Source organism: Indicator indicator, chromosome 27, assembly GCF_027791375.1.
Source record: "Indicator indicator isolate 239-I01 chromosome 27, UM_Iind_1.1, whole genome shotgun sequence".
In the NCBI taxonomy this organism is placed as follows: domain Eukaryota; kingdom Metazoa; phylum Chordata; class Aves; order Piciformes; family Indicatoridae; genus Indicator; species Indicator indicator.
In genome coordinates, this window is record NC_072036.1 from 13,109,324 (window position 1) to 13,122,640 (window position 13,317).

A 13,317-nucleotide genomic window follows, 5' to 3' on the forward strand; every position below is an offset into this window, starting at 1 on the left:
GTCCCTTCCAGCCTGAGCCATTCTAGGATTCTATGTTCTTCTATTAGAATCAGGCCCTTCTTGATGCTGAGATTTTAGAGATGTGAAGGTTTAAAGATGTGTGAGCTGGTGATGGATTTGGGTCTGTGTTTGTACACCCTGTGGAAATATGTATAGATGCACTCATGAGTGTGGATTACATTTTGCCGTGTAGATGTGGTCTGCATTGCTAAAAATCAAAGCAAACAAAACCAAACCAAAATAACAAAAATACCAAAACCACACTAAAATAAAATCCAAAACAACAACAAATAAACACACAGAAAAAACCCAAGCAAACAAAAAACAAAATCAAGCAACAACATCAAAAATGTACAAAATATTTAAAATATCAAATTAAAAAAAAATCCCAAGAATTATTGGAAAAACAAAAGCTTACTTTTTCCCTCCCTAACCTTTAAATCAAATAACCTATTATCTCCATGTTATTGTTCTGAGGTAATGCTGTGCTATAAACCAGGCCCAGCAAGAATCTGGTCTGTGTTACCAATATTGCTGTCTTTTAGAGAAAATTAGATTTTCAAATGTTTCTTGAGCAGTCTTATTTGAGGTGTTTTAGTCATCTTGTTCAGATGGGGAAGTTCTGCAGTGTGAGGATAAATTACACTCTTCACCAGAAATAATTTTATAAGATGATTTTGTTTTGCCTTTAAAGATCAGGAAGGTGCCCAAGAACAAAAATAATTCTATAAGGTAATTTTTTTCTGCCTTTAAAGATCCTGAAGATACTCAAGAAGAAAAATAAGTCTATAAGACGATTTTTTTTTTCCTGCTTTTATACATCACAAAGGTACCCTGGAACAAAAAATCATTTTATAAGATGATTTTTTTTTCTGCCTTTAAAGGTCAGGAGGGTACCCAAGAACAAAAGTAATTTTATAAGTTTTTTTTTTTCCTACTTTTAAATCAGGAAAGTACCTAAGGACAAAAATAATTCTATAAGGTGTTTTTTTTTTCTCTACTTTTAAAGATAAGGAAGCTGCCCAAGGACAAAACTAAGGTGGCCCTAGGATGATTTCTATTTACTTCCCTCATTCTAGAAGTTCAGCTTCCTTCTACAAGATGTTGTTTTTATGGTCCAAGAGTGTGCAATAAAAAAAAAAAAATTTTTTTTTTTTAAATTAACATTTAGTTATAACAAGGGGCTGGTTTTATTTCACTTAACATCTGCAGCAGATGTGAAAGATGTAATTATTTTGTCCAGGACTTCATAACTTTCCCGATCCTTTTGTTTGGCAACATCTTTCTTCTATTGGGCATTGGAGACAATTGATAAGCATTATTCAGTGGCATATGGTCTGAGTCTGACGTGCTTTGAAAAGAGTACAGAGTCCTAATAATGAGGATTCTGTGAAAATGGGAAAACCAGCCCAACAGATATGCTTTGAGAAAGTAGGGGTTTTTAGCATCTTGAAACAATATATCACACTCAAAGGGACAGAATTGGGCTGCACAATCTGTTAGCTCATTCTTGTCCAATCTGGTCTCCTCCTTTCTTTTGGAGCCAGCATTGTCATCAACTTGCTGAATTATACTCTGACTGGAATGTATTTCAGGCACAGGGTAATGTATCTACTTAAATGGAATCCTATCTTTCTACAAAAGCTTTTTAAGTATAATAAATTTAAAATACAAAAAGAGAAAAAAAGTTCTATTAGCTTAAAGTAAATGGTTCAACAGTTTGCATGTGTGCAGGAACAAAGAAAATAGCTACTTACTAGTTGGGAAAAAATCTGTCTCCTTCAGAGATTAGAGTAGAAAATGTAGAAATAAACCACCTTCTTTTGTTTTTATAATAATATTTTCTATAATAAATATTTTGCAATGCTACTGGGGTCCCAAATTGCTTTGAAACGTTGTGGTTTTGTTGTTGTTGTGTTTTTTTAATTAAGATTTATTCCTAATCAACCTAATGTTAGGAAAGCACAGGGAAGGATTTTCTGTTTGTTCATCAAAAAAAAAAAAAAGAAAAATCTGGGAAGGGAGGGATAGCAAAACCTTTTCTGCATGGACCCGATCCTGCCTGGCTGGGAGTCCAGGGAAAAAATCCTTCCTTGCATTAAGTTCCTTGCATCAGTGTTGTATTGGGGGGGTAGGATTATGTCTATATATTTCTTTATGTTATTTTTAATATCCTTTTTCTGCTCTTAAGAGAAAATAGATTTTCTTTACCTTTTTATCATTTAAAAATAGATTTTCTTTACTTTTTATTTTACTTTATTTTATTTTATTTTACTTTAAAATAGGTTTTCTTTACCTTTTCAGGCTCTTAAAATAGATTTTTCTTATCTTTTTATGATCTTAAAATAAAATAGAATTTCTTTCCCTTTTTATGATGTTAAGAGACAATGAATTTTCTTCACCTGTTTATGATCCTAAAATAAAATAGACTTTCTTTACCTGCTTATGATCTTAAGACAAAATGGATTTTCTTTACCTTTCGATGATCTTAAAATAGGTTTTTTTTCTTTACCTTTTTATGATCTTAAGATTTTTACCCTCATGATCTTAAGGTAAAATATATAATTCTTCCTGTCCTTAAGATAAAATAGATTTTTTTTCTTTACCCTCTTATGATCTTAAAATATATTTTTTTCACTCTCTTATGATCCTAAGGTAGAATATATTTTCTTTACCCTCTTATGATCTCAAGATAAAATAGATTTTTCTTTCTGTTTTTAACATAAAATGTTTTCTTTACCCTTTCATGATCTTTTAATGTCTTTTCTTTACCCCCTTATGATCTTAAAATATCTTTTCTTTACCCTTTCATGATCTTAAAATATCTTTTCTCTATTCTCTTACGATCTTAAAATATCTATTCTTTACCCTCTTACGATTTTAAAATATCTTTTCTTTACCCTCATATGGTCTTAAAATATCTTTCTTTACCCTCTGAGGAGCTAACATTGCAGCTTGTTTTTATCAAGATAAAGAGTAATGAAGTTCTAACAACGCAGAAGCATTACATTTATGTTCTCCTCCTGATGGTGTGTCTGTTTCTGCTTAATAAACCTGTTAATTGTGCCATTATTCATTAACAGAAAGTGCTCCTCTTCTTCCACTGTCCTGACATAACACAGTTGAGAGGATTTTTTGTCAGTGCTTTCTTTGCTGGTTGCTTTGGTTTGTTGGTTTGTTTTTTTTTTTAATAAATTGTCATGAGAATCTTAAGCCTTGGCTTGTGCCTATGGGTAAAATAGTTGTGTTTGTTACATTGATCTATGTGAAAGCAAGGGGTCAGCTAAAAATGACTAGGAGTCCCTGCTGCTAAAATGACAGGATAGTAGCACATGTGCCAGCTCTCCTGCTAAGGGTTCTGTAGTCTGCCTGTGGTAAATTACACTGCCTTGCAGGTAGGAGTAACAGCACCACAGGCCACTGCTGTAATACAAGTCAGAGGGGGGAAAAAAAAATAACCACCACTGATTGTAAAAGCAAGAAGAACATCTTGGAATAAATTCCCAGCAGTGTGAATTTAGGATGGTTTAGGTTGTTTTTTTTGTTTGGTTGTGTTATTTTGTTTTGTTTTTTTAATGGTGGCAATTGCATGGTAAAAAATTTGAGCTTAGGTTCTGTACTGAAATTAAGCACCAGTGTAAAACTGCCTGTGCTGAAGGAGCAGCCTAATTCCTAGAGACTAATCCAAATCAGCTCATTTGATCCCTCTACTCTTCCAGAGGCAAAAGGAGTTGAGATAATAATGAAATAAATGAAATAAATGATAATAATTAAATAAATGGCATTGCAAGTGGCTTGTCCCTTTGCATCAAAGGTGTAACTAGCAAGTGGCTTTACATCAAACCTTATATCATAAGGTTGGTGGGGAGGAGAAAAATTAGTTCAGTGAGAAATATCTTTTGTCAACTTTTGGATGCAGAAATTGAGTTAAGATTTAAATGCATTCATTTTTTTCATTCATTTTCCTGATATTTTACCATTGCCGTTTCCTGGTTTTCCATCTTAATTCCCTTTCAAATGTACAGGTTTAACTCTCATTTCTCACAGTGTCTCTCCAAGCACTTTTCATTTATTTTTCTGGTATTTTACCATTGCCATTTCCTATTTTCCCACCTTAACTCCCTGTCAGACATACAAATGTAACTCTTGTTTCTCCAAGTGGCTCTCTAAGCACAGCACACTGCCAGTACCACTTCATAAATCCATAGCACAAAAGGCATTAATAGGTTCAAAAGCAGAGTTAGTGCTGTGTGCTGATGGTCATCATTGCACAGAAAATAGTGGAAAGGTTCTGAGCTTTCTGCAGACTGGGGTTTGGTGGTTTGAGGTTTTGGGGTTTTTTTGTCTTAGAAGCAAAAAGAATTTCAGATGGGTCATAATTCATGTTGTCTACACTGCAGTCACATGTCTGCATGGTGACTAGAGAAATCAAAGGTTTGCTGATTGCATCTAGATAGATAAACTTTATCCTCCAATATATCCTCCTTTCATTCAGTTCTTTACTCTCCTACTTATCTGCCCCTCTTGTTTCCCTTTCCTAAAGAGGCTTCTCTCCCCTCTTCACTTCTCAATTCATTGCTTATTTTCCCTTTCTGCTTCCTTTCCTTTCAGTGTTATCTAGTCCCTCTCACTTTCTTCTTCTGTAAGCATCCTTACTCAGGTTATCCTCTAACATGTCCATGTCCTCTAACAGAGGAAACTCAGGAACATCCAGGTGACTGTGTTGGGAGGGAAAACGAAGTTTGGGAGCTTCCACTGGCAGATGAAATTGATTGGATCAAGCCAGAGCTTGAGCAATGTGTTTTTTCACTTGGGTAGTCAATACTGCTTCAGAAATTGACCTGGTTTTGGTGCTTTGTAACTTGCTTAACCTCACAAAATTGTTTCATTTACAAAATTTCTAATGTTTCTTTGGTTGGTGTTTTCTTTTAAGTCCTATGGACTATTATATTCTCTGGCTGTTTTGTCCCTGCTAAGGGTTTGGGTTTTTTTTACGTATATAACAGCAGTGATTTATGTTACTTGGGTTTAGATATGTGAATAATTTTATTAGCATTAAGGTCTGAGAATTATAAAACCCAGGAAACATTTAGAGGTTAGAATTCTGAACATTGGAAGTGCAACACCTCAGAGTAAAGACATCCCTGGAGTCATATCTCAGTACTTTGAGACACTCAGTCCAAGGAGAGACTAAATACTCAGTCCCCATTCTTCAGTCACCACGAGTAACTTGTTCTCTACTACCACTTTTTTCCACGCTTGGCTGTAACTCCTGGGTTAACTGTGAGTGATGCTGCCCACATGTATGCAATATCATCATGCCACTGCTGGTGGCACCAGGAAACCACTAATAAGAGATGAGGTTTTGGAAGTTCCTGGCTGTAATTATATTAAAATCACATAAAATAATAAATGGCCTTAGAAATAAAACAACAAAACGAGGTGAAGTCACCAAACGAGACAGAAGTTACGAAGCTCTTGGTCATTATTAGTGAGGGGATTTTCACAGAGGCTGTCTGCAGAAATAAATGAGCTTATTATGGAATTTACTACCTGAAAACACAGGCAAGAAATACAGTTACAATTATAGTAATTTAAATGGTTACAAGTAGTCATTGACTGAAAAAAAATTAACTAAAAAGTAGCTTTTTGTCTGGACTTCTGATAGTTTTAAGTGAAGGCACTTACTGTATGTTGGGTTTCACTACAGGGTTTGAGTCTGCAAATTACAAACTCGCATTCAAAAATAAATAAAAAATCAAATTAATTGGCATTTAAGCCTGTGAATAAGCAACTGCTTAGCTTGAATAATTACTGCAGAATTCTCCAGCTGAAGAACCCTGTCTGCCTTTTCACAGGCTTTAGCCCAGTTTCCTTTTCGTGGCTGTTATTATGTTACTGGTTGCAAGGATTTGCTGTTTCTGTACCACTTCTAACCCCTTTGATACTGGGGATTGCATTAAACAAACACAGAGCAGAATGCACAGCAGTTGCCAGACCTGTCAAGATATTTTCAGCATTTTCATTTCCTTCTCTTACACTACTTGGTGTGTCAATAAATTCCTGTGCATTTTGTGTTCCACTCTCATTAATTTATTATTTGATTTTTGTTGGGTTGGTTTGTTTGTTTTTCTTTATTGTTTTTGTGTGTGTGTGTTTTAGAGTAAAGCCAGACTGTTCAGAGACTGAAAACGGTGGTTTGGTGTTTGTATAAACAGCATTGAGCAAATTATCTTTGCTTTAAAGAAAATTTAAAAAGCAGGGGGGAGAGAGATGGGGGGGTTAAAACAACCCTTTAGCTATAAGTAAAAAGGCTATAAAGTTCAAAACAACCCTTTAGCTAAAAAAAAAAAAAGCTAAAACCAACCCTGTAGCTAAAAAGTTGAAAAGCTAAAACCAACCCATTAGCTAAAAAATTTTTAAAAAGATAAAAAGATAAACACAACCCTTTAGCTAAAAAGTTGAAAAGCTAAAACCAACCCATTAGCTAAAAAAAAAATTTAAAAAGAAAAAAGCTAAAAAGCTAACCCAAAATCTCCCTAAAGCTTAGAATTTCTGAACAATGTGCTTGAAAACATGCAACTCTTCTTCCTGTTGCAGATGAATGACATTATAGTGACTGTCAGAGATTCCAATCTGAAGCTGACCCTTGCTTTTGGAATAGGCATGCACCATGCAGGCCTGCATGAAAGGGACAGGAAAACGGTGGAAGAGCTCTTTGTGAACTGCAAAATCCAGGTAAGTTTGCTCCTGGAATCCTAATGAGCTTTCCATGGGATTTTAAAAGTTGGCTTTTTTTGTTACATCTCCCTCATTAATCTTTCTTTCTGTTTCAGGTTCTTATTGCCACCAGCACATTAGCTTGGGGTGTGAATTTTCCAGCCCATTTAGTAATTGTTAAAGGGACAGAATACTACGATGGGAAAACAAGGCGCTACGTGGATTATCCCATCACAGGTACTCACAGGCATTATGGAAATGCTCATCTACTGAAGTCTGTTTCAAGCATATGCAAATGATCTGAATTATTTAGTAAGTGATCACTAAAAATACCTAGTTGAAGGAGAGGGTTAGGAGTGCTGAGGAAAGGCTTTCTTCATTCACTGCAAGTTGTAGGAGAACTCTGAAGATTTTATGCGATGACAAAAATGTTTCTGTCCTGAAAATCTTTTTTCCTACTCAGTTCCCTTTATGGCTGTCATCCAAAGGGGACAACATAAAGTCATATTTAGCTACCTAGTTAATTGTAGGAAAGGAAGTTTTCATGCATGCAAATCTTTTTGTTTGTTTGTTGGTTTGGTTTTGGAGCCTTTTCAAAAGAGGAACCTATTTTTAACAGTGAACTCAGCCCTGGTTTGAAATGCAGCAGCTGAATCACACATGTATGAGAACATAAATAACAATAACCAAAACACCTTAACTGCTCTGCTGTCTTCAGTGGTCTAAGTGATACTCTAAGTAAGTAACTCTGCAGGAGTAAGCAGCTAAATCCAATATTTGGATTTCTGGTTTGATGCAGATTTTTATCACTTTCCAGCTACAGGAAACTCTACTTTTCATAAACTGCTCTGCAATGTTTCCACCAAGCTCAAGAAAGTGAACCCTGGAAGAGCTTCTTTCAGAGTTCAGACAGGGAGAATATTTGTCTGGATGGTACTGAGCTTGAAGAATGAGGGCAAGCTAAATTTGTTCCAGGTTTCCTGTTCTGTTTTCCCTTTCTCTTTGCAAGGGGAAGTTTATTATAAATGATCCTCTACTATGCTAGGGATGGGTATGCACCCAGGGATGATCTAAATGGTATTGATGGTGTAAATCAGGAGCTTACCTCTTTTACACCACGCACTCTTCTTCCAGCAAGAGAAACTTACTGATGAACGAAAGCTAAACCTGAAAATACTGCAGGGGTTACTCCTCCCAATAACCCATCAGAGAGCTTAATTTAGTGGTTAGTGCTCTGCAGGAAACTTGAGATCAATTTCCAGCCCAAAGATTCTGGAGGGACCTGGGAAGCTTAGCCACACAGACTTGCATTTTGTGACAGGCTTGGGCTGATATAAGCTTAGGACAGAATCTCTGCAGAGAGGTAGGATCTCACTCGCCCCGGCTGGAGGAACAACTGACTTCATTACTGCCAGGGAACAAAGTGATGAGGAAAGAAATCAACTAAAGTTTTAAATGTGAGGTTGAATCTGTGGGACTGTCAGAGGTCAGTAATAGAGAAAATTGAGATCAGTAATAGAGAAAATAAAGAAATCAGAAACTCAAAACTGTTGAAGACTGTTCTGGCTTGGGGCAGACTTTCTGCCCTGGTTTAGAAATCCGTTGCAGAAGCACTCCCAAAGGTTTTAGGGAATGCTTTTACTTTCACTCTTTTTTGTGCTTTATGAATTCAGGTGACTTGGACACTGGGGGATTGTCCCAGTCTTGAATTTTCAATCAGACCTTGCAGGGGGAGGGGTGGATGGAACACCACCATCTGTGGTGGAAGCATTTAGGTTTTGTTGTCTGCGCTGCAATAGAAAATGCAGCTTCCTTGCTCTGTGGAGACACATGTGGTGTGGCTTGCTTAGAGCATTTTTATTTTTAACTTTCTAGAGAATATTTCTGCATCTGGAAGTTCTCTGGATAGGTAGCACCATTTTGCAGCAGCAATAAAATGAAAATGTAATGAATTTCTTTCTGAAATAGTTCCACAGTTTCACAATGCTCAATGTCCTTAGTGCTGCCCTCGAGTTATTCTTGCACTCCTCTACCGTGGCTTCTTCCTGCTGAAGTTACCTTTCTCTGTCAGGAATACATTTGGCTCCAAGGAAGCAGCTGAGGGCAGAATGAATCTTTCTGATGTGTTCTGTAATTTCAAAATGAGGCAAAACTCTTCTCTGAGTGAAGCTGGAGGATTTGAGGAGAGCCTTTTCTCAGTGACCAGACGTTCAGTCAGCTAGCTGAACCTTACTGACCATTTCAGGAGTTTAGTCCAGGGATTAAAAGCAGACAAGCAACATAAAGTCAGTAAAGAAAATATTGGTTTTGGTTAACGACACAGTGGATGTTGGCAAAAATCAGTTCCTGAGGCTTTTTGGTAAAACCATTTCCTCTGTGGTATTGTGCACAATTGAATTCACCACATTAAAACAGCAAGAAGTTGTTCTATCCCCCTCCTGTGCACACACCTATTACAAACAGCATCTTCAGACTGGCTTCATTCTGCATTTGCATCTTTCTCCTCAATCAACAAAAGGACTAAACTGCTACAAACCAGTGCTGGCTGTCTAGTTCATGGCTATGGAAGTGAAAATGTGGTACTAAAAACTTGTTATTGTCCCTGGGCTGTTTCTCCTGTTATGGGCTGCTGCTGTGTCCATTCTACAGCCTCTGGCTTTTCCTTCCCTGAGGAAGCTTGGACCAAAAGCTTATTGATTCTGAAGGCAAATTGCTTTCCAAATGCCAAATAGATTCATAGAATGGTTTGGGTTGGAAAGGGCCTCCAAAGCTCATCCAGTCCAACCCCCTGCAATCAGCAGGGACAGCCTCTACTAGAGCAGGCTATTCAGAGCCTTGTCCAAGCCTCACCTTGGATATCTCCAGGGATGGAGCCTCAACTACCTCCCTGGGCAACTTGTTGCAGTGTTCCATTTGCCTTTTTACCATTTAATCTCTAAGTGTATTAGGATTTGTCTTTATCTCACAAATATTCAAGGCCAAGGAAATCATACAGACCAGAAAAGCTCAGTAAAGGAACTTCTGCTATTGTGAAGTTAAATACTTGAAAATTGGGAAATAATCATTGCCATTGTAGGCTCCAAGAGTTCCCTTTCTCATCATCTTTAATTATATGTGATCAAACAAGGGATGGATGTGGAAAGGAAGGAAAGTCGAGGAAATTTATCTGTAGGTGGAAGCTTAGATTCTCTTGTGGTGGGTGGTCTTCAAGAGTGCAGGAAGATGGTCTCTGCTGGAAAGAAGTTCCTCATAAATGTGTGAGAGATGGAACAAAACAAGATGTGTTAAAGCCAACAGGGCACAGGGGGGCACAGAAACCCCCAATCCTGTACTGCACTTCATACAGACCTAAATATGTCAATTTATACATTCAAGTAAAGAATTGGTTGATATGTTATTGTCTCTTGGGCAGATGTACTTCAGATGATGGGACGTGCTGGCAGACCACAGTTTGATGACCAAGGCAAAGCTGTCATTCTAGTTCATGACATTAAGAAAGACTTCTACAAAAAATTCCTTTATGAACCCTTCCCAGTGGAATCAAGGTAAAGTCAAAGAGCTGTGTGATTAAAGTCAGAGAATCAGGGAATGGTTTGGGAGGGAAGGGACCTTCAAGATCATCCAGTTCCAAACCCCCTGCCTTGGGCAGGGACACCTCCCACCAGCCCACGTTTCTCAAGGCCTCATCCAGCCTGGCCTGGAACACCTCCTGGGAGGAGGCATCCACAGCCTTCCTGGGCAACCTGTTCCAGTGTCTCACCACCCTCACTCCAGTCTAAATCTGCCTTCCACAAGCTTCAATCCATTCCCCTTCGTCCTATCACAACAAGCTCTTGGAAAAAGTCCCTCCCCAAGTGTTGATGATATATGCAGGTGCTGATGCTGTATCCAGACTGAGCAGCACTAGCACAGACTAGGAAATCTCTCTCTCTTCATTTCTAAATAGAGAAATCCTATCTTCAGCATAACAGCAGTAATCACATCTTGTTCCTGCTTGGTATGCTGGAAGTGTTCTGTGTCTCTAGAGGCCCCTTCCAACCAATTCTATGATTCTGTGTTTCTAGTAGCTCATTTTGTATGTGTAGTTTGATACATTCCATCTTTTTCTAGAAACAAAGACTATTTGATAAATTTATTTATAGCAATCTCGTTAAGTTCTATGTAAGTCGTGACCCAATTAACTCAGAGTTGTCTTGGTCTCTTTTATGATCAAGTATTTAAAGTAAGAGGATCCAGAGCTTCAAAGAGAAACTGTTTGGGGAGTTTTGAAGGGGTTTTAGTTTTAGAAATGCTTTCCTATCTGTTCTACCAAAGAGCAGGTCTGTCAGCTTTGGGTTAATTAAACTTCATCTTTAATTTAAAGCCATTGTCTATGTATGAGTTGTAAGACTTGAGTACACAACTCCTGTAACAGGCCCTGTGCTCTCCTGATCGTGGGTCTGAGATATGGCACATGAGAAGCAAAAGAGAAAGCACTTCATTAGGAAATAGCTGTTGAATCACCTCTCCAGTTTCTGATGGACAACCTGGGTGGAACATCTGCAGTTCTTGCCTTCAGAACCCTGCAATCACTGGTGCAGAGCAGTAAAACAGCTCCTCGTGCAGAGTTACTCTTTTAGCAATAGGGCAAGAACAGTAGGAAAAGAAAAAGAAAATACCAAGAAAAATTAGGTTGATCCTTAAGGATATTGGCCACTCCCTGATTGAACTCTAGCCAGGCATGATCTCATTAGGTATCCTAATGGAAGTCTTTGTTCCATTTAATGACACAAAAGAGTATTTTACTTGGGAAGAATCATTTTAAACTGCTTTCATTCTTCTGTCTGCCTGAGTTGAGATCTTTCTGGGTAAAATAACTGTTTGGGGTTTTTTTCATTGGACAAAGGTGAGGCAAAATCTGGGGGAAGCAGTGTGGATGTCATTTTAATAGCCCTGAAGTATTTGTCAAGTATTAGCTAAGCTATTGCCACTGTTTCATTTCCTGTTTGCCTTTCCATATGATTCTCTGTTGCACTCACCCAGCATGATCATATGGTCAACATACAGCAATCAGAAGTTACCACTGAGTAGCTCCATCTGAATGCATTCCATGGATGACTTCAGCTTGTGCATTCTTGCTCCAATCAAAAAATAATTTGAGCTTCATTCCACCATCATGTAAAGAAGATGACTGACCTCACAATTACATTCCCCCTTCTTCCCCTCTCCCCTTTTAACAAAAGAGGAATATTTTCAGATTAAAAGTAATAAACCTTTTAATGCTCCACTCTCCAGAATATATTACCTGTCTTTGAGATTGTAAAAGTCAGCTAAATCCTCTTGTTTCCTGTTCTCCAGCTTGTTAGAAGTGCTGGCTGACCACTTGAATGCTGAAATAGCTGCTGGAACTATCACTTCTAAGCAGGATGCAATGGATTATATCACCTGGACTTATTTCTTCCGTCGGCTTATAATGAACCCAACGTGAGTATAAAATATAAATGCAGTGTATTCTAAAGGTAACTGGATAGTAGAGCTGATCCAAAGGTGATCCCGCTGCTGTTGGAGCCTGGAATATTTAGGAGGCTCCAGCACAGGAGCACTACTGGCCCACACATGGAACAGAACTTGTGTGCACATTGTAGGTTTTTTCTTTAAACACAAATGCCTTTCTTGGCAGATAACTTTACAATTGAGTTACAACCAGAAACCAGCCTTAAGAGAGGGCTCCATCAGCATCCCTAAAATAAAGCTCCAGATTATCACATTCCTTTAGGTATTGTAGTTATAATATGTTCCTTTTTTATTTTTTTAGCTACCACATTGATCTGTTCTGCTCAGTTTTCTATAGAAAATCTATAAAGATTTGGCTTTTTCTAATAAATGAGAGAATAGCTCTCAGCTGTTCCTCTGTGATGAAGTTTCCTTCCATTAGGCTATCCTGGTGAAACCATGTGTGCAATATTTTCAGTGATTGTTATCATCCTGCCTAGCTCCAGCTGGGATGCAGATCATCCTGAGCAGTTCCAGCAATGCAGCCTGCCTTTGCCACAGCATCATTTTGGGTAATTCATGGAATCATTAAGGTTGGACAGGACCTTTAAGGTCATCAAGTCCCACCATAACCTAACTACCATGGCCACTAAACTGTATCCTGAAGCATCACATCTACAGCTTCTTGAGCACCTCTAGGCATGATGACTCCACCACCTCCCTGGGCAGCCTGTTCCAATCAGCAAAGAAATTTTTCCTCATCTCTAACCTAACTCTCCCCTGGCACAATTTCAGGCCATTTCCTCTCATCCTATCAGCTGATACTAGGGAGAAGAGACTGACTTCCACCTCACTGCAACCTGCTTTTCAGGTAGCTGTAAGATGCCTTAACCGCAGCAGTGAGTTGGTCACTGCTCCATGGCTCTCTGGCCAGAAAGTCCATCAGCTGTGCCACAAACTCAGCACCATTGCCATGGTACCATTAGAAAATGGCAGCTGCTGAAGGCTACAAGCTGAGGACAGTAAACATGATTGGTGACTGCTGTGCTGTGATTTAGAGTCACAGAATGGTCTGGGTTGGAAGGGATCTCTGAAGGTCATCTAGTCCAAGCCCCTCTGCAGTAA

General features: G+C 38.3%; 1 protein-coding gene across 1 annotated transcript in view; it reads left to right on the top strand.

The window, feature by feature from the left end:
* ASCC3 (activating signal cointegrator 1 complex subunit 3) overlaps positions 1–13,317 on the top strand; it is a 139,910-nt gene that overhangs the window by 89,680 nt on the left and 36,913 nt on the right. Inside the window, exons 30-33 of the mRNA XM_054393057.1 lie at positions 6,601–6,738; positions 6,837–6,957; positions 10,133–10,265; positions 12,058–12,183. Of these exons, the coding sequence (XP_054249032.1) occupies positions 6,601–6,738; positions 6,837–6,957; positions 10,133–10,265; positions 12,058–12,183 (518 nt within the window). The remainder of the gene's footprint in view (positions 1–6,600; positions 6,739–6,836; positions 6,958–10,132; positions 10,266–12,057; positions 12,184–13,317) is intronic.